General features: G+C 33.9%; 1 protein-coding gene across 1 annotated transcript; it reads right to left on the reverse strand.

Moving 5' to 3' along the window:
• Positions 1–1,564: 1,564 nt before the first annotated feature.
• Tango5 (Transport and Golgi organization 5) lies at positions 1,565–27,262 on the reverse strand. The gene is made up of 10 exons (XM_068767416.1): positions 27,150–27,262; positions 26,426–26,624; positions 12,908–13,008; positions 10,068–10,181; positions 9,751–9,850; positions 8,321–8,502; positions 7,122–7,331; positions 6,341–6,565; positions 5,314–5,618; positions 1,565–4,889 (listed from the first exon to the last, which is right to left on the reverse strand). The coding sequence occupies exons 2-9, from the start codon at positions 26,621–26,623 to the stop codon at positions 5,351–5,353; spliced, it is 1,398 nt and encodes a 465-aa protein (XP_068623517.1). The 5' UTR covers position 26,624; positions 27,150–27,262; the 3' UTR covers positions 1,565–4,889; positions 5,314–5,350.
• Positions 27,263–27,298: the final 36 nt, after the last annotated feature.

Consider the following 27,298-nt stretch of genomic DNA (forward strand, 5'->3'; position numbering starts at 1 on the left):
TCATAGCGTAATAATTTCTGTAAAATCTTTATTTTGCAGGAGACATATTTTTTTGTGTTCAGACCTTTATTTTAATAGCTTGAGCAGAAAAGTCTAATCATATATACACCATATTAATAATAACATTTAAAAAAATACAATAATTTTTTGAAACCTGTAGAAATCATATTCTCTTAGTTACTTTTATTTTATAGTACATAAATACATTATGTACAGTAGGCTTTTACTTATGTACTTACGCAATCCCTCTGGAGACTTAAGTGTGCGTCCACACTGAAAGCGCGGTAACTGGAGCCTAGGCGGGCGCGGCGAGCGGGGGCGTGCGGTGGCCACAGTAATGGCGCGAGCTCTTGTAGCGGTTTGACGTACATCAGGGGTTGTAAACTATTATGGACGAGGATTTGCTATTTTTACTAGACAGTCCGATTCTGAGATGGGAGGTGTTGAACACTAGAGATGGTGTGCACGAAATAAATAAAAAAAGAGCAATAACTGGTGAATTTGTTAACTTATATGAAGAATTGAGATTATACCCTACACTTCAGTATACTCGAATGCCCGTGTCAACTTTTGACTACATACTAAGTAAAATATCATTAAAATCGCGCATACGCCGAGCGACAAGACTGAACTGGTTTGTTACCCCCGCCACCCGCGCTTTGTGTCGCTCGCTGACTAGGCCCGTAGTGGGGCTAAAACGCGCGGACAGAAGGGTTTGAAACTTAGGCGCGCTGTCTCGCCCAGTCCCGTCGCTCTAGGCTTCCGCCTTAGTCATGCGTCAAGCCAATATGGACGCAAAGGCGCGTTTCATTTGTATGATACTTCGCGCCCGTCGTCGCAACCGCGCTAGGCTCGCACTATGGACGCACACTCAGGCTGTGTGTAGTGAGCTAAGATGCAAAAATTCTACCAACAAAATGGATTGAAGGCCAGTAATATATATAACATTAAAACTATAGTAAGAAAGGGACTAATATATAGCTACTTCTGCTATGCAGCAGTAGTTCTGCAATGAAGTGCACTGCCCGCCAAGCCCGCTGATAAATGCGCATGTGCCAAACACCGAGTTACTATATACCGAGTCGTAGTATAGACTCGGTGTTTGGCACTTATCGGTGTAACATTACTCCTGCGGATGCCCCGTGGAGGGGTGAAACACGTGTTGAGAGAATTAACGGTGGTAGTTGTATAATTCGCATTGTTTGCCAGATGCGCATTTATCAGCGAGCTGGTGGACGGTGCACTTCATTGCACGACTACTGCTGCATAGCGGAAGTAGCTATATATTAGTCCCTTTCTTACTTAGGATGGACTTCCGTAAACTAACGTCTGAATCTATTAGATAATTAAGACTACACAGCGGATAAATCATTTTTCGGGAAAATTTCGTATATTGGGTATATTTGGACAGTGAAATTAATTTTTTAGATAATTTCGTTATTATCGTTCTCCATGAAAGATGGCGCTGATCAGAAGTCAATTGATATAAATAAATATTATTCTAACCAAGTTGTAATTATTAATACTGAAGTATTACAATTATATAAAAATAATAAACTGTTTCTTCATAACCACTCATTTATTGCTTTTATGGTATGAATGTTCTAATTTATAAAACCCTTAATATAGCCGTTTTGTACTAGATGTACCACTTCACGCGACTGTACAAGTTCTTACATCTAATTAAAACATTTATTGCGTGTTAATAATTGCATTACAGATTAAGAATAAACACTCCTTACTAATAAAACCACTTTGACGAATAAACATTTTGACTTGGTGTCGTTTTGAGCTTCAATTATTTGAAACAACATAGGCTATATATTTGCATGTCAACACAAATACCTTTTCTGGTTTTCATAATTAAGTGTATAACATCTAATTTTATAGGATTTAGGTCTAATAGAATAACCTAATTAAACCAGTGCATTTTATTATTCTAAATTATTTTTCCACATTTTTAGTGTCTCGTAAACCATTGTAAGCTCATTTTTTTATTTTAAGTTTTCACAGTTTAAGAAATTGGTTAAGGTTTAAGGATTTATGATCAATAACCATTATACAACTTTTAACATCAAACATTGCACTAAAGACTGTGCTTAGAACAATTTGAAAACCAAAAATAAAACAAGTTTTTAGTACAAATCTAATCTAAGCAAACATAGCTTAAAAACTTCCTTAGATATTTCAAAGATGTGTGCCCAAAATTTTGTTTTCAAAGTGACGAATATATTTTTTACTAATCAGTAATAGTATTTTATAATTGTTTAATTAGTCAGTGTTTAAACATTGCAAAACCTACTTACAAAAAAAATTGCTGGTTAAGAAGAAATAATGTGGAATGTTCAAACAGCCCGTTTACTACTAATACAAAGTAATTATTTACAAATATAAGTAATTTTAGTGGCGTACGCAAAATGCTTAGACAAATATTTAAGATATGAAAGAATCACATACAAGCGTTCCTTACACGCGTGCAACAGAGATGGAATGCAAATAAATAAATTGGTTAGAAAGAAGAACTGGCTAATACTGGACGTTGCAATACGTACATTTGTTCCTATCTAATAACGGGTTTGGGTGCAAATGTCTTTCATTAGTTCTTAATGTTAAAATTGATAGCTAATAAAATACTAGTTTAACCAGAAATAGAATATGTAGATGCATTTTTGCCTAAACTTATTCAATAAGAATTTATGGATTAATTTTTAAATGAGACTATTGTTCTTCAACTTTAAATGAATATGTTTCCGTACATTCAACATCTGCTCAAAACATAATTATTAAATGTATAACTTGCTAATATTACAAAATTGGTATTAAAATTGATTGTTACACACAAAGAGCAACATAATTATTGAATATTATTCAAATAAAAATAAATAGGATGTCCTAATCTTATTATTATGGAAGATTGTGAATGGACTGCATTGTAATTATTGTGATAAATTGATTACTTATTTTTCAACAACATTATCATTTTAGATACAATACCAAAAAATTACATATTAAAAGAAAATAATATTTAATAATTCATAACTAAATAAATAAATATTTCTTCAGACTAGATAAGCTTTAGCTTATGTAAGCCGCTGTAAAAAGAAACAGGAACAGCACCAATGATTTTATTTTTGGTTTGAATATAATAAAGTACTTAATTTCATTTTCATTATCTAAATTCAGCATCATTTATTAATAACGGTAACAAGTTAGTGCTTCATATTTTGGCACGTCGACTCGAAACGTGATAGTTTCAAAAGATGATCTTAAATTATTTAATATGTAATACAAGTTGTTGTGTAAATACACACAGTTTAGCCCTAATAAGATAAAAATTAAATAAATATTTTTGAATTCTAATTTCAATATTACTCTACGGCTACATTAGCGGTAACATTGATCTCGTTGATACTATACTTTAGAGTAAATCAAACACGCGTTATGCCTATAGTAATTTGCTATATTGAATAATTAAAGAAAAAATCTATAATTTTATATAGAACATAATTTTTTTACGATGGAAAGTTAGCCACTTGCTGGCCTTATTAGCATTAGCACATTCCATTCATAAAGGGCCGTTCATAATGTACGACACGTGAAATTTCACTTTTCTAACTCCCTTTTCCCTTTGCTGGATATATTCTTGATAAGGAAATTTAAATAAATTAAAAAATTAAAAAATTACTCTTTTGTTCCGATGTCCAAGGGCTTCTTAAATGTCTGAGATATCTATAATCCGCACGCTTTTCTAGACCTTTACTCTCTTGTATTATATGAACAGCCACTAAGCAAGCTGAAAAGTCACTTGGGATCAATGCAAAACCTGTTTAAAATTCTAATTTACATTTGTTTGAAAGGGTCTTGGATCAGTTGACATTTCCTGAAAATTAGTTATAGGTAGAAACGTAATTTAAATTCTACCCTTAGTAATTTATCGTTTGCCTCATATATTTACTGTGAATTAATAATTCGTTTTATAATATCAATGTATAAAGTCCCACATGGACGATGTCTAGTGTTAACCTTAATAATAATTTATATTAAAGATAACGGGCAAGAAATTGTTGGTCGCGCTATAGCTGGTCTTGTTTTGCGAAGTAAGCAAGTAGGCAAAGATCACACAGCATCATATTTAACAATTGAACAACACGTTTTCACACACGATTTTCCACGGCATTATTATTTTAGTTTCGCATTAATACCATCACTTTATGTTATTTACATTTGACATTAATTGATTGCCTCACATAGTCAGGTTTATATATTCCATATATACAAATTGTGAATATTTAAAACAACATTTTACACTATGGTGATTACAAAATAATTAACTTAAAAAATAATAGATAGCTTGATAATTAATAATTTATATTCAAATTAATTTTTATTAACCTTACTTGTGGTTGTTTAGAATCACTTGAAACAATTAAAACATTTTTTCTTATGAAATTATTATTACATGAAATATCAATAGTTATGGATAAAACAAGTGTGATTTAAATTACTTAGAAAAAACAATCGAACCTTTACACATATAGCACAATAGCCATTATTAATAAACCTGTTACCTTTTTTACTTCAAAATTGCTTCTATAAAACATCTATCCTTAATTCAACTAATGAACTGTCGGATGTTGTACATTAATTGCTATAAGGTATTTTATTACAATTACAACTACGGCTCATATTCAAGTGCATATATCGTATTTCATGTCTTAGCTACTGTTGAGGCAATTATAATTCCAAAGATCAGATGTGAGTGCTCCTGATTGCAGGGTATTTTTTTTGGTCTTTAACACTTTGGTCGAATTAAGAAAGCTCACGTGTGTGTACTAAAATTGTTCGCTGGTGCTACCTACGTTGACGCAGTCTGTCCGGACGCCGCCGTGCTGTAAATAAAATGTTAATATATATTATTGATAATATTTTAAATATCATTATTATTAAATTTATCTTTATCGCCATTACGAAAATACAAATTATCAAAGTTAATCTGAGATGTATATAATTAACTATATGTAGTTTTTCTAAACATCTGTAACAGCCATTGATTTGAAATTTTTTTATTAATATTTCTTTTCTGTAAAATCGGAACAATTTTTTTCCAAACAACATATTTATCCCAAACATACTGTGAAATAGTGTAATATGCCTTTTGACAAAACATATGTTTAATTACTTCTTGAATTTACGATGAAATATATTTATCGCGACGTTTGGTACTTTATTATAAAATCGATTATTTCAGTAAAAAACAAAGCATAATCGTAACACTAGAAGCAAGCAAGTATTAAGTTTATATAAATAACTCACCGACTCTAGCAATAGCATCGGCCGGCGTCTTCGTGCCCTATTCTCGCTTCTTGCCCTTCTTCTTTCCTGCTCGCTTGCTGTAGTTCTGCGCGAGCGCATTCACTATTGACACCACAAAGTACAGCACCATCGCCAAAACGAACTTCTCCAGAAGGCTCGAAAGAATCGATCCTTGGTTCTCCGGCAAAGGCGAAGACGGGTCTTTTTTATGTAGACGCGACTTCTGATTGCGTAGGAATTCTAATAATGGTGCTTCGAGTTTAGGGCCGATATATGGTATCCTCTCCACCCATGATAGAACTTGTCTGAAAAAAAATATTAAAGTTATCAATCATAAGGTTCTTTACAAAAGTGTTTCAATATTTTTGAATAAACAATCTTTTTACTAGTTGAAAATTCTGACAACCCTTTTCGTACAACAGTATATACAATCACAAACCTATTTATTTAAATATTTATTATTTATTTAAATACTCTTCTTTTCAGCCGATAGACGCTCAGGCATAGGCCTTCCCCAAAGAACGCCATGTTGACCGGTCCTGCCTTGCCCACATCCAGCGACTTATCGCAACTTTAACTATATCGTCGGTCCACCTAGGTGAAGAGCCTAGGGAGAGGAGGAAATTGGAGGCCTATCCACATTGAGTCTACTGGCTCATGGTCGCCACTCAAGAACCTTTCTACCCCAACTACCATTGCTTACACAAGCGATTCCTAAATGATGTAAATATAAGTTAAGTATTTTTAAAGATTTTTTATAAGAAATTCATTTAATCATTACCAAATAAATGAGCCTAAAAGTTTGCACAGAAATTATGTATGTTTAAATTAGTGTAAAACATTGCCTTATTCCTGTGGCCAATGACTCCCATAATTATTAAGGCTTTGTGGTATTGAAAAACACTGATCTAAACATATGAACTACATATACTAAACTATTTAGAAGGTTTTTAAATCATAGTAATTTTTAGTAAAACATGCTCTTTTAGGTTATGATTGTAATAAAATTTGTATTCAGTATTCTCACCCGACTAAAGTTTCATTGAAGGCTATGATGACGAACATCTTCTGTATATGCATTTTGATCACCGCTTTCCCCAGTACAGTGGCACCGAAAAAGGTCCAAAAGGGGACGAGAAAGTGACCACATGTCAGGCCGGCGAGGTCGAACAGAGGATTAGGGATCGACGCACAGGCCAGAATGCCCGCGAAACCAACACGCTGCACCAGCTTCTGAACCATCACCTTGGCCCTGTATTATATCATGAAGAAAAACAACAGATTATCCCACCATTCAGAATCAGGCAGATTACTAATCACATTTCCATTATAGTGGAGTGAGGGAAGAATCGCTCACCAGCTAATTCATATCTGCTTGGTTTTGGTAATGTTGATGCTGTTAGCATAATAGTGGAAAATGTGGAGGATCACTTAGTATGGCAAAAGGTAACAGCAAGGATGGAGGGGGGGTCTCAGATATCGTGACCATCATTATTAAGCCACTGTCAATTCCAAACACAGATATTTCAGAATTTAAGAAAACCTTTTGACTTTTGAATAATAATAAAATTAAATATTAATAAATATAAAAATTAAATATTCATTTTAATTTAGGATATAATTAACGTAATATTAAAAAATGTTTATTTTCAAAGAGCCTTTTAGCTTTTGTGATGTAATATTTCAAGGGAAAGATTGCAAGAGAATTGGTGGTGTGACTACAAAGGAAGGGAAGAGTGAAATAGAAATTCCTGATGACATTTTTTATCATCGACCTCTAAACAATTACAAATGTTTACAAAACTAACCTGCCAGTTCTGGAGTCATCCGCATCGATCTCTGTGACTTCAGCTAGGGTACCTCCTGAGAGACGAGCGGCCCGCGCCATAAAATACGGCGGCAGTTCTCCAAGCGCCGTGCCTACGCCCCATAGCATCGACTCTATGCGAACCTTTGACATTATACTCCAAACGGTCACTGCACCTGCAGCTGTCGCCGCCTCCGTTGGGCATATTATACTGAAACACAAGTGCCACGTTTTTATACCAATATGCTGCTGTTACGACATTTTTATGTACATACTATTATCTACACAGGATTATAATAGGGAAAGTAGATATAAAAACAAGTGAGTTGTGTCAGCATGTCAGCAGACAAACACCCACTGCTTGGTAGTGATCATTTACAATAATCACTTGCGTACATCAAGAAAATGCTAGAGGAGCCAAAATTTATGTAAGGGCAACCTTCAATTTAAAGCTAAAAGTGTTACAAACACGCCCTGATCTGAGAGTTCACAACAAACTCAGAGGATCTTTATGTCATCACCTTCACAATATCCTTAATACAGTAATAAAGCAATGATTTACCAAGCTTCATTATCACTTAACATATCCAACACCCCATAATTTGGTTTTTTTTTTAATTTTTGTTTCTAGAACTTTTTGAATTTATTGACAAATAATTTAGAGAAATTGTTTGAAAATGTAATACCAGCTGATACACTTCATAGTGCCAAGTAAAAACCTTTCACAATCCATAAAAGAATAGGATTAAATGCATGATTACTTATTTATTAATGTCTAAATAATTATCGAGGATTAGTTAAAAGGAAAAAAGTTTTTATTGCGTTCACTACAAGATTAGTTATCGTATAATAAACAAAAGATACATCGCGCAGAACATGTCGCTGAAGAAGACCTTGTTTGGAGTTAAGAGATATCTATATGGGCTTATATCCAGCAATGGTCGTCTTACAGCTGAAATATTGATGACGATGAACTAAAGATAATCCCAACACGCCTTAATTGTGATTAACGTCAAAAAATTGACAGCCGAAAAAAACGAACGGCAAATAAAATGGGTAAAATAAAATAACTCATTTTACCATTTTTTTTTATTTCTATAACAACAACCTTCTTTGTATTTAGAGCAGTAATTAAATTTTTGATTACAAATAGACTTGGTAAGTGATATATCTAGGTTATAAGAAATGCAATTGACTTACTCGTTAGGATATGGCGGTTCGGGGAAGTTGAGCGAACCACATTCATAGGCAGCTAGGGTGACGCGCGCAATATGCGGCCCTAGATAAAGCAGAAACGTGTGCAGACCGGTGCCCAGGCCCACCGAGCTACATACACCCAGCACCACCCACCAGCCCCACCACGCTAGTTTCATCACCACTAACTGGAATTTTTTAAAAAAATTAATGCACTTTTACGCAAGATTAGAAAATGGAAAATTTAAAAATAATTGCAAAGAATGTGTGGGTGCTAAGGCTAATTACACTAAATTACTTAATACAGATAGCAACCTTAGGAATGATATGTTTGCCTCCTGGCTTTTCATACGTTGATTATATTGTGTAATTTTAAATTATTTAAAAAACACATATTCCTGCTAAGTTTCTTTAGCCTGATCTTTTCAAGTCTGAGGTGTTTTATCCGAACAGGTGATTGACACAAAAAAATTGAATTTTGGATGCCATGATTGGCAATATTATACTATTCCGTAGTATCTAATTCTCACACACCTAGTCAAAGAAAGAACTATAAATCAATTCATAGCGAAGTTGAATATGCGACAGAGGTTGAAGAAGAGATAGAAACCTGCCAAAGGATTAAGGCCTGAAGAGATCCAATAACCACTTTTTTGATGAAAGGGACTACCAAAGTTGCTTTGGATCATTAGGTTACGTATAAAGTCTAGTCGATGAAGGAGAACGTCAATTTATTGCAAAGAGGTCTCCTCAAAACTGAAACGCGGGTCGTATAACCCTAGCACCCGGACCCTCTTTATACAACGCGATGGTTACTCCACCCTCCAATCTTAATCTTAAACTTAATCCTTAGAATACTGACAAGTTACGTCAACACATCAAAATGCGACGAAATGAGCCACAATAAACCTACTATCATCGAGTAAACGCCGGTCGTAACTTACTTTCAAAGTAAAAGTGAAAATAGCTTTATTATGTAACATCATTACAATCATCGAATATCGTCAGTTTGAAATTAAGTTTACGCTAGTTCGTAACGCACCACCTAGTAACTAAGAACTAATAAGAAATGCAGTAGGGTTTGTAATTTTTTTTGATGATTTTAATAACAAAAAAAATGTTGTCTTTAAAAAAAGAAAATTTCTTAATCTTAATCCTGAACATAAACTGAAACAGTGTAATATGCCTTCTAGCCTGTTATTAAATTTCTTGAATTTAATAAGCGATAAATTTACCGCGTTCCTCGATAGTTAATTATACAAGTTTAAACTTTAAAAATAAAGCAATTCTTGTCAATATCAAAGACTGTCGATTACATTCGTTTATATTAAAATAATGTAGATTTAACGCTGATATCATTCGTAACATTTACCAATTAGATACGTTACAAATTAATTGACTTCAACGATAGAAAGCTTTATACGTAATTAACATACCTGAACATAAGGTTGATGTGGTCCACTCACATAATATGACGTGACAGTTCCAAGTGTGAATAATATAATTGCTAATGCTAATATTTTGTACGCTAGCAACCTGAAACAAATAATTTAACGGATGCTGTTAAAATAACCAAATTACACTTCTGTTACATTTTACAGTAAAGGATATAAGTTTTTTTTTTTAATTTATTACTGTCTCCATTAATTTTGGTTAAAAATGTCAAAAAGATATAACCTAATCACAAAGTGAATGACTTTAAATGACTAATTTAGTATACAGATAAAGGTTTTTTTTATTAAACAAGTTTTACCTTTGTAGCCCTGTTGAGATCAATATAAGGAGTTCTCTAAAGAAATACTCTAGTGTGATAAGCGGCCGCCTCCAAAGCACCAGACTGTCGGTGTCCATTGGGACAGGTTTGTTTCTGAAATAAAGGAATAATTGAATATATTTATCTCCTTGACCGCGTTATACAATCTCGTATTAGTTGAATAAAATTATGTAAACACGCGATTGTTAAAAAGCGATTTATTTACATATTTCTTGTTATATAAACAATAACGCATCGATACCACAAAGAGGAGACAATTGTTGCACAAACCTCACTGTTACTACTATCACACTTGGTTCAATCTCCCGGTTCTGGTATAACTTGTGGTTAAGACATTGGCTAACTTAAGCTGCCTTATTTAATGACCAGTCAATGGTGTTTTAACTAACGACGATGTGATTAATGATTAAATTCTCTCATTGTTCGCTCTGGTGACCCATAGAAATCAACTTGGCTGACCTCGAGGGATTCTCTGACCACAACAGATCCCGAGACTGTCTGAAGGTATTACGCAGTTTGTCAAATATAAGACGAATCTCCTAAATTTTTGTATTAGAGTTGTAATTACCACAATTATATTAGTGATGTCGACGAAGCTGCCATCGAACACATTTTATAAAAACACGACTACGACTATTTATCCGAAATATTTTTTTTCATTGAAGTTCACTATTTGCGGCAGATTAGCAAGTACTAAAGGCATTGTAACTATGCTTGGGAACCCCTTAGATCAGTTTAAACGGATTGGGAGTTCGAGATTTCAAGTCGGTTTGTAGTTTCAGCCCATAAACGCCCACTACGAGGCACAGGCCTCCCCAGGAGATATCTATGGGTGTATATATCATAATCGCCACACTTGGCAGGCGTGTACAGTTTCACAATGATTAATAAGGGATTAAAAAGCCTGTCTTTATTAGCTAAAGTAATGATAATCATTATAATACACTTGCTACAGACCTAATCATCAATTGTTTTTACTTATAATTATTATTCGACACAGCAACGTGGTCTCACACTTCGGGCTACATTGGCAAGCTCGACAAGCAATGGAGAAAGCTATCCTCGAGATTTTTTTGAGATCGAGTCATGAAAGTGAAATCCGTAGAAGTTCGATAATAGATTAAAGTTGGAATAAGGACTACGGATCTGCAAGAGTACGTACACCCACGGGGAGGTCAGATAACCTTATTAAGGTATCTATGGGAGAGGCCTATGTCCAGCGGTGGACATTCTACGGCTCAAATGATGATAATGATAATTATGTAACATAACTATAAAAACTATAAATGACCTCTTGTTTCTTTTCTGTTAATTATTATAATATATACATATAAATAAATAAACTTAGTAGTAATGTAAATTGTTTTACATGTATTTACAATATTTAACACGTTAGTTGTTTATAATACGTGGCTACCGATAACTAATAATAAATCACGTATGAATGCACAATCCAATCACGTGGATTGTATTTCGCGGAACAATAATTAACCCCTCTCTCTTCGTACGTGGAATGTTTACGTATGAAAATTCTTGCAAATCGATTTGATGATTGGCACGTACGGCGAATGTTTCACTTTTGCAATAAGAATTAACCACTTTGATACAAGCGTCGATTATAGTCGAGGGCCCACAAGCGAATACGCACAGCCGGTTCTTACCTGCTGCGACACTGAGCTCGTCTTGCTCTTTAACACACTTGTGATGCGTGTTTTAGCTAATGTTATTATAATAAAATGTCTTGGTTGACGATTAAAGTCGACGCTTGGCCGTGCACGTTCATGTTACGGCCGTCGACTATAGTCGACGTTCGGCTATGTGTATGGTTTAGTGGCCGACAAACGCCGTACCCAAGAAGTTAATAATCGTATTGTAGTTTCAAATACATCTCCCGCCAACCGCACAAAAAAGCTTTATAAAAATTGTGTAATCATGCGCCTTAAATGCTTTTTTTTATGTTAAGTTTTCTAAATTGTAAATATTCGAAGATCTGTTAAGGATTGTTGTAAACTGCTATTACAAGAAGACTTAACTATAGTCACTTAATAGTTTTTGCTCCTAGATTTCAGACTCGCGAACAATGTGTCTGTGAACGTAGAAATGTTTTGTTCACCAACGTATGTACTGACTGATCACGATATCTCTGAAACGACAAGGTTAAGAGACTTTGAATTTTGTAGGAATATTCTATTCGCTTAGTAAACTTCAGGTAAGATGTTATTCTAGTATTAGAAAATTCCCTAGCAGAGGTAGAATGAGAGGGTGTTAAAGCTGTATCTCTAATAAGTATAAAAAGTTCGCTAAATTATTTGACATATTAAAAATAACCATGAATGGATTTTATGGAAAATCGTCCACAACAACAACTTGCACAGATTTAAAAAAAATTAATGATGTAAACGAGTGTTTACAGCTGTGGCCTACTAATCTAAGTAATCGCTCTGTCTGGTGTAGTATATTTTTCTGATTGCATCATCATTATTAAGACGCAAGACGACTGCTAAATATTCTTCTCTTGGAACCGGTCAGTATCTATCATTTTCCGATGACCTTAATAACATTGTTTGTCTGCCTTGTGGAACGACGTCTTCGTTCCATAACTTTAAGGCCACAGCGGCGTTATGAGTCCTGCCTACTGCCAACGAAATGAAATCGCCTACGGATTTCTTCATTCCTAAATGGAGCTCGTAGAGAAATCTCACGCCTCGAAGTCATCGAGATATAGCGCTTTTCATGGCTCGTTGAGCGACTATGTAGTTTATGAAAGTCTATAATTAAAGTATGTAGGATTTACTAGCTATTTAAGATTGTCAACATACTTAATCTCCTTTGGGTGGGAGTGGAGACCGTTGCGCGGACGCTGCTCCGTGTCGTTTTGTTGCACTGCGGCCGCCAGTTTGTAGTACCCGAGACGGGCTAGCTGGAAAACAAAAACTGTGCATTACGCTTTTCTAATTCCAATCATACCATTTACGTGCAAAAAAACGTGTGCATGGCGTGAAGGACAAACGTGAAGTAACATTTCAATATTGTGTACGTCATTCTGTGCCTTAAGTATGTGTTCTTCTAAATATCATTTTTAAAGAGTATACACATATACATGTTGATGTTGTTTTAATTTTATTATACATACCGTTTGTCTAATATTTATATATATTACAGTTAAGGTTGAATCGACTGAAGATAACACCAGGCTCTCCACAATAAGCCCTAAGTTACCAACGAGTCCTAAGTTTTTTCGGTATTCGATGAACTACCTATTATTAAGAAAAGTATAGGATAAAACATCAAATAGACGATAACTAGACTCTCTGTTACTACTGCCCTGAGGAAATTCCAGAATAGGATAGTATGGAACGAGCTTGTTATCGATTCTGTCATGATCACGGCGACGGCTTTCAAAAATTAAGGAACGACTGAGAAAACCAGTTAAGATAAATAATAAACCATACTTTAAATATACAGCGATTCAAAAATACATACACCTAAATAACAAGGTGGTGTAATCCAAGATTTTTAAATTTTGTCCATTTGACGTATAGCATATTTTTCTTTATTAAATTACACATTTTCCTTTTTCAACAATAATAATGATACCTTATAATGCGTTTACATAGATCATATTTTAGGTGTGCAAGACGTAATTTATGTATTTATTTTATTATTACCTTCGACAAAAATGTCAATAAAACATCAAGTTATAATTTATTTAGGAATCAATGCGAGGAAGAGAAACCTTGATTAAAACCCGTCAAGTAAGCAATCGACAGAGCAAGAAATACTACATCGTGCATAGGTCAGATGTACACTGACGTTTTGTCGCATGTAATATCCGCGAGTTATCTCAGAGCAGCTAATACTGAATAGTAATTACTCTAACAATAAAATGAAAGGAAATACTCAGAAGGGATACGGTCAAAGCCCTAAGGCTACTGCTCGGGGCACATTCCATTAGGTAAATTTATACTAAATGGATCAACACTGAATAGAACAAAATCCGAGTGGTGGAGCATGTCCACCATATCCTCGTGAAATGTGTCCGAACAGGAATGACCGAATCTATAAACACCTACAACAAATCTGTTGGTTTAGTAATTAATATTTCTTTCCCGCGTCTAAAAAGCAATATTGTTCAAAATAATTAAAAAAATAATTGGTAAATACGAGTATTATGTCGTGTGTGCTTTGTAATGGTTTTATGAAGTTGATATATTAAATTTACAACCCCCCTATAATAAAGATAAAACCAATAGTGAAGTTTGTAAAAAAAATGATGAATGAGAAATTAAAAAAATAATTGAAAATTATCCATTACGAAATCAATACATTTTTAATTCACCACGAACAAATCACATTTATAATGCAATTGCATGTAAATATTTTTGAATTATATCCAGTTGTATGATATACATATTTTTCAAGTTCAATCAAAACAATAATAGTATGTTTATTTTTACAAATCTTCTTGGTGCAACAATAATTAGGAAGCTAAAAAATCTATCAGAGATTTCAGTATAACGATTGTAATTTAAAAAAAAAGTATTATTTATTCAAAGTCAAAGTAGCTTTATTAAATAAGATCATTATAATCACATAACTGTCAACTTGAAATTAAGTTAGTTCGTAACGCGGCATCTTCTGGGAATAATTAATAAGAAACTCAGTGAGGTTTGTAATTTTCGAATCCTTCCGCTCCGTTAACTCAGTTCCAATGAAGCTGTAAAAGCCTCCGCGCTAACAGCATCAACTTCACCGAAACCAAGCAAGATTAAGTTCAAGTAAACTTCGTATCAATTTTACTTATTCGTACAAACTAGAAAAAACATTAAATTCTACTAGAACAACTTTTTATAACAATCACAAAACAATACCACGTACCTCTACAGAATTCTAATTTATTAAAATAAACACAGGTAACACAAACGAAGTCGATCCACAGCATGCAAATACAGCGCGCGGGCACAAACACGTTCGGTCAATCGGCATCAGTGAAATGAATGCGAACTGTGACATCACGACTTGAACGCGGAATTAATTTCACTTTCAAAAACCGCTCCGGCTCTCTCTCATTTCACTATCGCTCGAGGTCGGTTGGAACGCATTATTCTACTATCTATAGATTACTTACACGAATAAAAATGACTATTTTTAAAGTAAACAGATGATTCGCGCAAACAAATCCTTTATTAATTTGCATTCTAATTAATCAACATTTTATCTAGTCTTCTTTCTAACTAACACGTTATTATTGTAACATTGACACAATTAAAAACCATTCAAATTAAGTACAACTGCCGCATGAAACTTTAATTGTAAAGAGATAGAGAATTAATTTTTAATTTGTGGTTGCGTAATAGATACGTGATAAATAATTAAAACGTAGTCTCTCATTTCGTGACCTGTGGAATAAGAAGATCCCAAGACTAATGAAATACAAAATGGCAAGTTAGTGGTACTGGGCAGGTGACATAGCGCGCAGAATAGATGCCCACAGGGGCCTAAAGGTGTGTATACCACTGATCAGCAAATGCACCACATGACATCCACTCACAACATCGATCAAACGACCTTGTACAGAGATGTAGGCCGGTCTTATTGGAAATCTATGAAGGAGACGAGACGAATCCATTTATAGTGAACGTCGTACGTCTGAAATGATGATACATATTTGACCTAATTTGCAAAGAGAGCGTTAAATTTTTTTTTTAATTTTATGGACTAATCAGTCCATACAAGGTACTATTACAACTCCAATGAATTAATACATTAAAACTTTTAACAGTACACTAAGGAAGATAATGACTTGCATGAACCGTTTAAGATAAAGTATTTATTGGTGCAGACAAAGAGTTCAAGGAAATATGGTTTACGTATAATTTTTTCCGAGCAGTTAAGACGCAATCGCAACGTACATCGTGGCTTACCTCCAAAATATTATCGGACATCAATTGAAACAACGATGTAGCAATGAGAAACAATGAAAATTTATTACGATATAAATTCAACAATATGCCAGCGAAATAAAATTCAAATTGCTTTATCAACATTCCCACTGGATGCGTAAAGGCGATGTTATTCCCTTCACCTTAAGGTTGAGTTTAAAACGGGTTGACGTTTACGGACATGGCGCGACAATGTGGCGTGATGTCGTGTGCGACAGGAACGTTAGTCCACTGACCTGCATTAGTAGCCAACTGATTTTCGCCGTGAGAAGTCTTAAGCAGCTGTCTTCCGATTTTATTAACTGATATGATTTTTCGGTTTGTTAGATTATATAGTAGTCATTTAATGTAGAAATAACCATTTATTGCAAAAACCACATAGATGATTTTAAAAGCTGCTTATTGGGAAGCAACAATAATTAAACCTTAAATTGTAACATCGTATTCGCAAAAAACGTTTTCTTTGGAGTCTTTAATCCATACGACGTCGACTGTTGGACAGACTTACTCCATCAATATGGAGGAAGTGGCCTGCATCTTCCCGCAGTTCAACATCATCTGCAGTTCTCCGACGAGGCGACGCGACGTATAAATAAGGATTATTATTTAAAACGAGAGAAGCCACCGAATTTGCTGATCCAAAAAAAAACAATTTCCATACATGCAAACACAAAATTCAAACATATAAGCAGATAAATTAAACAAGTTTTTTTTTTAGAATGAATGCATATTCTTTTACGTCTTACGTTTTCATACTTAGGTACAGATTACATAACACAAAACTTTTCATCTTTTGACTTTCATTTACACGACGTTATCTTATTTGAAATTTATACAAGCACTTTCATATCGTCTTGTAACTATTGGAAAGTAGAATCTTAATAAAGAAACAATTCTTATTTCTTGTGGAAATATAACTAGAATACTTATGTTTGGTAGCTTCATGGTCGTTCAGCGAGCCATGCAGAGGGCTACACTCGGAATTTCTCTACAAAATCGAACTAAGAATGAGGAGATCCATGGATGACAGAAAGTAGCCGACATAGCACAGTGGATTGACTAGTTGAGCCTCAAGGATCTGGAATGGAGACTCGGGACCTCCTATAAGAAATCTCTTTTTATCTCCTGTACAGCCGATAGAAGGCATATATCTTGTCTCCTTCGTCGATCTTCGTTGATCGCCACGACATCCGGTTGGTTCCGGCTGCTCGCATCCAATGACTTCCTACCACTCAACTCATGTCGTCCATCTAATGGGACTTATCCACGCCGCGTGTACCAGCTCATGCTCGCCACTCGAGAACCTTTCGGCCTCAAAGGCCATCGACTGCACTAGCGATGTGCCCCGCCCAAAGGCACTCCATACGAGCAATTCTTGGAACTACGTCAACAGCCTTTGATCTTCTGCGTATCTGTTCATTTCTGATTCGATATAGCGTAAGTCCCTCCATTGCTCTTTAGGTGACCTCGAGCCTTTTTATAACGCTCGCCAAAAACGACTACGTCTGCAATATGTAAGTTATCACCGGCAATACAGTCTAGCCAAAGACCTTAGTCTTCAGACATGGGCCATATTTTGGACGAAAATTTATTTCGGAGCTTCCCGAACGCTGCCCATCCGTGTTGGAAATCTAACAGGGGGTCTATTTTTATTAGTAAATATTCTAACGCTGATATAATGATGATAATGAAGCGATTGTTTTTAATTTAATTTCCATTTTCATGGTTCGGAATCGAACAGTATTTTATACTATATTAAAAAAATTTCATCACACCTAGTCATGTCTTAAGTCCAGGGTTCAAATTTTAATAGAAAGACAAACATTAATTAGCTCTATCTGTAAGGGCAGCGATTAAATAAGATCATTATAGTCCGATAACTGAAACTGGCGGTACATTATTCGCTCCTATCAGACTATTGTATGAAATCTCGTTTTAATAATTAACAACTTATAAAAACTATGACAAGAAATCTCTGCAATAATTCACTGAAGACCACAGGAGAGATTGAGAGAGATAATTGGAGAGAAATTAAGTTAGCGATGACGATAACCGTTGACTGTACGTTCATACGTACAGTCAACGGCCATTCGGGCCGAATGGCAACCATGAGCCGGTATACGTGGCGTGGGTTGCCCCCACTAGGTGGACCGCTGACATAGTGAAGATCGCTGGAAATCGCTGGATACGGGCAGTGCAAGACCGGTCACTGTAGCGGTCTTTGGGAAAGGCCTAAGCCTTGCAGTTGGCATTTAACGTAACAAAATAATGCTTTAAATATATTCAACACCTTTTTTAAAGTTTATTAAAATACAATTGGTAGACTGTAATACATTTGTTAACAGAAATTTTATTTGAGGAATATTTAACCTTGATACAACAACAAACCGAACCCATATAGTGACGTAGGAATGTAGAGATATTTCTATTGATTACAGTTACTTGCCAAATATTCAAAAATTCGAAGAACAAAGCGAATTGTTACAAAGAAGAAATTAATTCACGCTAACACTAAACGTTTCTCAATAAATTTGTTACGTTCACGCATGTACGGCCTGCGTGTAATACTACGAGTATATAAAAATTCAAAGTAGTGCCAAAAATAAATGCTGTTAAAATAACGTTTTAGTTATTTTTTGGAATGTAAACTTGATTTTTAAGCTGTTTGATTTCTACTCGGGTACTTGAACGCCTTTCGCCTAACTATTACCAAAAATCGTGGTAAAAAAATTTAATGTCTTCAATGATTGCGATTTGGCGAGTCGTAACGGAACGTTGTAGACTAACAATTTAAAATTAGAGAAATTTTAGTTTTATTTGTCTCCGGGTGTAGTATCATTTTCACGAAATAAACTCTATATAATATTAACATCACATATTGATTACTTACGCAAAAAGCGCGGGAATTTTTACAACGAAAACGATCAAATACTGCATCTCATTAATGTTTTATCAGCATTTTATTAACTTTTATATATAGTAAAATTAATAGCTATCGAATTAATAATTAAAAGCAACCAAAACTGCTCTCGTTAAGAGAGACGTGGCGTACGGTCGATACTAAATAACCTCACACCGCGCGTAAACCTAAGGCACGGTACAGCGGTTTCGGTAGCTTTATAAATAATTTATCAAAGCTAATTATAGCTAATAGATTGATATGCTGGGTAAAATAATAATTCAGAACACAAGTAATAATACTTAGTTTGTCCAAAAATAACTTTTAAAAGCAAATAATTTACGAAAATATTAGGACATAGTATTACAACGTACCGGAGATCATTAAACATATCTTATCTTATCACTTACCTTGCATTAATAGATAGTAAGAAACAAAATATTCTAAAAAAATGATGGCGACTACGGCTTAAAACTTAAAAAAATAACCTTAGACTTGACTTCGTGTTAGCAAATCTTTATATGTGCAATATATACGCTTGTACCATAGTAATTTCAGATCATGAAGCCTCTATTACTAAATTTAAAAACAAATTCCCAAGAAAGTTTGTGTGCTAAGAGTTCCTCTTCTTTTCCAAAGATCGCCACGACAATTGAGTCTTGAGCTGCCTCCATTCAGCGACATTTCCACGACCATACCTATGCCTTTGGTCCACTTAGTGGAGGCGTATACACGTCGCTTCTTCCAGTTCGTGGTCGCCACTCGAGAAGCTTTTGGTTCCAACGACCACCTGCACGAGCATTAGCACTTCAGACGAACAATTCTTCGAGCTACATCGGTGACTTTGGTTCTTATACGGATCTTCTCATTTCTGTTTCGATCTCGCAGCGAAACTTTGAGCATAGTCCTATTCATAGGTCTCTGGGTGACCTTGAGGCTTCCTAAACCCGTCGTAAGTGACCACGTCTTGGATTGGTATATCATCAATGATAACACATTGGTAAGGAACTCGTCAGACAATGTTATATTTTGTATTTTTTTTTGCCATTTCGTACTGTGAGTGTCGTACGAGGCTACGAAGTGAGCAGTTTCCAGAAGATGGGCAGCAGCGTTCTTTTAATACCATAACACCACACTGCGATCGCCAACTCGTCTGCCAAGGGCAGTGGTTATGGATTGGGGAACCAACGAATGGTGCACCATATACTGCTAAAAGTTACTGAACTGTAAATGACGCCACAGAAAATAGCCTCTAAGCTATTTTAATGGTAATTAAATCTGTAATTTTACATACTATTAAAATATAATAATTGTAGCGCTGAATTTAACACATTAATATATATATGTGTATATATATATATATATATATATATATATATGTATGTATGTATTTATATAATGGTTTATCATCCGAACCGGTGATAAACTGACATCAATTTTATGTATATTTCATTTTGGAATTTGAACGGAACGATGTTTTAATAATAAATTCTTAACAATGTTTCCTCTCAATGAAAGAACTCCAGAAAACAACACAACGATTAACATTAAGAGCGTTCAATAGAGCCCTGTGTCCTATGTGTGACGCGAGAATGCCAAATGAGGTCAAAAGGAATATTTATAACAGAGCGGTAAATCCGGCTCTTACATACGTATAATTGAAGCTAATCCTCAACAAAATCAGATGAATAAATGCTTTACTTAACAGAGATGTAAATTTACTCTGTCAAGGAAAGTCACTCTAAAAGATCGCTGTAATATCATATTAATGAGGAGTTAAGACCGACGTATTTTCAAGTAGGTTCTGAAAATCACTGAACCATAAAGGGGTCTGGATCCTGGTTGAACTTAAGAAAGATAAAATTTTAAATTTTCTTAACACATTGTTAACCGGCAGTTTTACTGCATAAATTTTATCTAACTCTTTCATACCTACAGATAGTCGGAGCGTCACCAAGCTCAATATTTGCACCAGGAATATTTAAATAATTTCGTAAGTTTGGTGTAATATCATATTCGTTCCACTCTTCTTTCAAATCGTAGTTACTATCTGATGATATATATCTTCTTTTTATATTTTGGTGGCCAAATATCAGAGTAGCTCTCTTTTGAGGCAGATATAGAGATGTCATTTTCACAGTTTCCACAGTTTGATACATAATCACTCGGACAATCAAAGCATCTGCCTATAATAAATTATAAGATTCTTCATTACGTTCCGTTGTGGTTTTAAGCGAAAGAAACAGCTTGTATTATACTAACCAACAATTGCACTGCATGGTCGCCAACAGAGATAATAACAGTGATGCACAAATAACCCATCACGAGTTTACTCGTGGCCGGTCAACAGTGTGTTAAAACAAAGATACCAAGACGAGATTTTACCGCAAAATTACGCAACTGCACTACAGTAGAAACAAAGGAGGAGCACCGACCTCAAAAGAGGAGGAAAGTAACGGCACAAGACTAAAAAATATATTTTTAGAATCTCACATTTTTTATCTCTATTTATTCTGTGTCAACTGTAAAATGTAACACAGAATCCTAATTTTAAAACGTGGACAAGCCAAAAGTTAATGCGCCAAGTTTGCGAGACGTAAAGACGTGTGCATTAATTTTATCGTATTATAATTTGTATTCATTAATTTACTACCACTCGTCTAGTTCGCCATTCGTCGTAGGGTCCACGATTATGTATCATCTTTAATTTTGAAACCTCTCTAAGTTTTGTGTGATGTTATAAATTGATTTGAATAAATTTTAACAAAGTACGCGTGTTGAAATTTTAATCACGTGATCCATATTATATGAACACACCTGAAATAAGTTCCAACCAGTCATGAAATTATTATGCCTAACCATTCGTCTGACTGCTCATTCGCTCAACTAACTTGAAACGACCTATAAACCCCGGCGAGCAAAAATGGATGCGAAAATATTCAATAACGTAACAAACTTTATGTTATGAGCGACTTTCATTTGATAAATAAAGTTATTTAAAATAAAATTCTGCGTGACTTTGAAACGAGGAACGTTGCTTTACGTCAGTAATTTAAATAAAAATATTATTATAAAAACCCGTATACTTTTAATATTAGGGGGACCGTAAAATAATGTCGGTTTCTTAAGTTAAATTCACACGACTACATTTTTAACAAGTTTTTATTTCTAGTCAACAATATATTTACCTTCGTTATCAACACAACAACCTTTTGCTATCTAGTATACAAATTTTCAATGCCGAAGCAGCAAAAACCCGTCGGATTTTCTGGAAAACATGTCGACAGAAACGACATTACTTTCTGGTCCCTCTAATACATTAATTTATACTTTAATACAATGACATTTAAAATAAATGACCTTCATTCAAAATGTTTAAACAAATTATCGATAGTCAGTCACTGTTTTCATCAGAAAATTCTTCTCTGTTTTATTTTTTGTTTTACTTTAAAGTGTCCTAAATATTATATTTAGAGCTTGCTATAATCTCCCATAAATCACAATCCGGCGGTTTAAGATCGGAACTAGATGACTGCCAGTCTTCACATCTGAAGAACTGTCGAATCTTTTTTCTCTCTATCACCCCATATCATTTTGATATTCGTATTAAAAAAATATTTAATACCCATTGGCGCGTAAAGGAGGTAAACAATAAATATTTATATGAGTTATTCCTAATTCAAATATATTTTTTATCAGTATTCATGGCCAGACATAATGCTCTTCGATTACCGAAATGAGAGATTTGCTTAAGAATATTTTAAACAAGTATTTTATTCTCGTTTTTTATGCCAGTCATCTAGTCGGAAGAAATAACGGGATGAAACTAATGAATTATGAAGTGACTACGTGACCCCATTTAGGGAGAAAATGCTCACTGAACTGTCGTCCCCTATACACAAAATGGTTTAAATTAGCATGAATTAATACATATCGTCTCACTAGGTCACATTATATACATATATTTAGGTATACATGATTTATTTATAGAAGTACATATGTTATATGTAATAATTATCCCGTGACTGGGCTACGGCCGTGGAATGATAACGTTTTTGTGAAAATCCGTATTATTTACAGGTCGTTTTAAAATAGATTACTTGTGCGTGTTTACGGAACAAAGCGAAACAAAGAAAACTCGGTGAAAGGCATGTAAAATAATACATAGGGAGTTAGGATATTTCTTGTTTATTATTAACAATGACATTATATATATTCCATGACAAAGTCACGTGAAAAAATTGTATTTGCTTCCCTTATTAGCATTTACAGTTTTAGCACAGACTGGAGAAGGTAGAACGCTGAAGATATTTAACCTAAACCTCTTGCAGCAAGTACATTTGAAGGCTCCCTCAGAAACCATGGCTTGGACTTCATTAGATATTCCATGGGATTGAGTCGTTTGGACAGACCATAAGGAGTGGCTAGGAGCAAGGACCTCCGACTTCAATTTGGGATTTTGATTTGGGAATGTCTGAGAAATATGAAAATCTGCTTGCTTTTTTATTTAATTAGTATTCAATGCAGGATAATGATCAGATTATTTTGGTAATTAAAAGAAAGAAGACAGTATATTTCATAACAATCTATGTTTCTAAAGCTACTTTGAATTAAATGCCCATGTAAAAGAAAATTTATTATCTTCTTGTATAATACATACAGAAAAGTAAAAGTTTTGATAATAATTGATACTATATTCAACAACAGGAATAAGGTGACTGCAAACAGTATTCATTAATTTCTCTACAATTTTAGATTACATAGCCTCAATGTCAATGTCTAATTCTGTACCCGAGTCGTGATATGGACGCGGAAAAGTTGTCACAGCATATATGGTATACAAATATAAATATAGATAACCACATATCTCATATAATTTGAAACTTTATTTTATGCTTATTAAAGCAGTCTAACTAACAATAATATAAACATAATTAATAAATATATTCTGGATTATAATATTCTTATCTGCTGACAATTCTTTAGTTAAAGCTAATATTATATAGACGCGGCCTGGGTAGGCCCCCCATTAATTTAACACATGACATAGTTGAGTTGTTTGATGCAGGCAGCTCAAGACTATTCATTGTAGCGATTTTTGCTAGAGGCATATACCATGCAGTCAGTGTCTATTGTTTAAAACGAAATACAAGAAGAGGGATATTAAATAAATAATAAAAAACTGAACCCTATCGGTCAAAGTTTATGTGTTTATATCTAAATTAATTTATCGTAGAATATTCAAGGTAAGTCTAATCCGAGGCCCCCTAGGTAACCCTCAAGTTTAGTTGTTGTATGGGTCTAATGCCTCAAATCTGGTGAAATGGAATTATCAACGGACAAATATCATTGATAAATAAAAAAAATACTGGTTTTTGAAGTAAAATTTTTTTATCTTTCAACTAAAGACTTCAAAGTCACTACAGCCATTTCATTAAAAGTTTATAATGGTTAACAAGCATAAATAAAATGTAATCACTACATACTTTTATCTTGAATATACTCATTAAACTTATAATCATGTATATAATCATTTTAATTTATACATTTATTCTATATTGATGTAAACATTGCTGTAATGTAATAGAACATATATCTCACATGTTGATAAATAATATGCATTCTTAATCCAAAAATGCATGTTCATGAGTTTCCTTGTAACAAATGTATCATGATTGCATGTAGAAAAATTATGTCACTATCAAGTAAAAGCATTGTTGTCTGCAATCTTATTGACAACTAAACTTTTTATACCTAAAATATGATAACTAATGGCCTTCAAAACAGCAACTGTCATGTATTCCAAATAAAGAAAATTTTTTAGCAAGTCATATACTAATCCAAAACTTTGTGGCTGGTTAATTTTTTTGTATTTACAGTAACAATAAAAACAAATGTACATCCATCCTACTCTATTATTAGTGTTATCCAATTAATTATTTAATTTTTATAATGAAGCATTGTGTACACAATTTCTGTATTCTCCAACTTTATAAAATACTAGCTGATCCCGCAAATGTTGTTTTGCAAAAAAAATTAATATTTTAATTTACAAATAAAAAATAAGGGTTGATCGTAAAGGGGTGAAAATTTATGGTTGTATGTATTCTTGTATGCTGTATCATAAAAAAATAAAAACAAAAAATTTCGTTAATTTTTTTTTTTTAAGTGTGAACAACCTTTATCACTTAGGGGTATAGAAAATAGATAGTAGCTGATTCTCAGACCTACTGAATACGCATATTAAATTTGGTAAAAATCAGTCAAGCCGTTTCAGAGGAGTTCAAGTTTGAACACCGTGACATGAGAATTTTATATATTAGATTTGTAGAAAGAATGGCATGCAGATAGATAGATTCAGGTTTTTCCAGATAGAGCTGTGTGAGTGCAGTTACCAGTCTGACAATTGATGTCAAAATGTTTTCATTGTCGTGACCAGAGCCAAACGTACAAATTTACTGTCCAAGAGCCCGATCTATTTCATCACATCCATTTAGAACCGAATCAAAGTTCTTGCTGTTAGCTGAATTTTAACTGGTCTTCAAAATTGCTGGCCAGGGCCAATGTGGCCTATGCTTAAACTGGACCTGATCCTGCCCCACAACAATAAAAAAGGAATATTGTGGGGTTTTCAGTAGGTGCAAGTATGCCCTAAAAAACCTTTGCAACTGATAGGGTATGTATCAAAGGCATTTCTTCCAATACATTTTCACAGAAGAACTGTATTAATATATATAATATTAACAGTAACAGTATATAATATATATAATACTAACAAAAATGGATAGCCATTTCAAATGGACCCACTGTCTTTTGGTGTAATTTTATAAATACATCATTGGTAACTTAACATAACAGTCCAAATAAAATATTCTAGACAAGTTTTACACTAGTAAGATTTATAGCTTTAACATATACACTTCTTTTAATGAACTCCCTAAATCCTTTCTTAGCTGACCAGCATGAGTCAGCATCACAGCATTAGGAGACAGCATATAAAGATATGTACAAAGATATGTTAAGCAACAAATAAAAAACTGTTAAAAATGGATATATGAGTATTGCCACTAAATGTTTTACTAAACAGGAATATAAATAACCTAATCATGAATATTGACAGACATACAATGGACAAAATATAATGGTTGGGTGCATGTGCTAAACATTTTGACTCTAACATATTTAAAACACTGACTATACAAATGTGAATACTACCAGCAAGCTAGGACACACAATAGTCACACTTAAAAGCAAGTAAAAATGTCATTACTCATTTAATAACATGTCATTAAATAAAGACAAATATAGCCATCTTCATTTACTTAATTACATTTTTAAGATTTAATAATGGTGATGTACAGATGTTACCTAATGAATCTAGCTAATGGCACTCATTTGCTATGCAAACAATACTGTTATAACATATATAAGCAACACAACACTGCCGGCAAAAAATTAATAATGAAGCACAACGACAAATCACACATATGGTATACCAGTTCATTCTTGTTGCCTGAAGATCGTTGACCTCTTTTCCTGCATTCAGCTCGGAGCTGTTCCTTGTTCATTGCTGCAAGTGCTTCACAGCTGATACTTTGCTTAGCCTTTCCATTATCTGATATCGAATTCTGTCTTGGTATGGCAAGTGATGAAGCGTGGTTACGAGCTCGTCTCGTACTAGCCGACTTGGTCATTCTTTTTGCAATCAATTTGTACACAAATTTAATATTTTTTTAAAAAACACTGTATGCTTCATTATATTAAATTTTCTCCATTGACACTATTTTGATTTCTTGACCTGGCATACTTGAAATATATGTTGAAGCACATAATAACATAATATTTTATAAAAACCTTGCTTAAAGTAATTCACAAAATTTTATCTTAAAATAGGGGTCACTATCACTTAATAAATTAGTAAAATGAAAGACGTTAAATTTTCAATTTGGGAAGCATTGTAAACAAGTAATACTTAATATTGTTTGAAGCCCACAGTTTCACAAACATTAAAAATATTACGAATTGTAGATGCCGGATAAAGAAAAAACTATAAATTTATATGTATCAATAAATTTAAAATTTTTCTGCGATCACAAAACGAAAAAGCCACCGTCAGCCCCTAATTAACAAGCATAATATAAGTTTATATAAATCAGTCGGGACAGTCAGCAGAAATTTATGCAATTTCTAACCTAACAAAACAAAGAAAAATAAACTTACATGTTATTTAGATCCAAGTTCAAACGTGAAAAAATAACAATAAAAGAACTGTAGTAAAAAACTATTAGGTTAAAAATATTTTTTTGAAAACAAACGAACACTCCGGTCAGAAATATAACTACTACTGAAAAAGACAGTAATTTTTTTTA

The sequence above is a fragment of the Battus philenor genome, unplaced genomic scaffold (genome assembly GCF_028537555.1).
Source record: "Battus philenor isolate CCGP_79_NKW_IND1 unplaced genomic scaffold, ilBatPhil1.0.hap1 SCAF_23, whole genome shotgun sequence".
Taxonomy (NCBI): Eukaryota; Metazoa; Arthropoda; class Insecta; order Lepidoptera; family Papilionidae; genus Battus; species Battus philenor.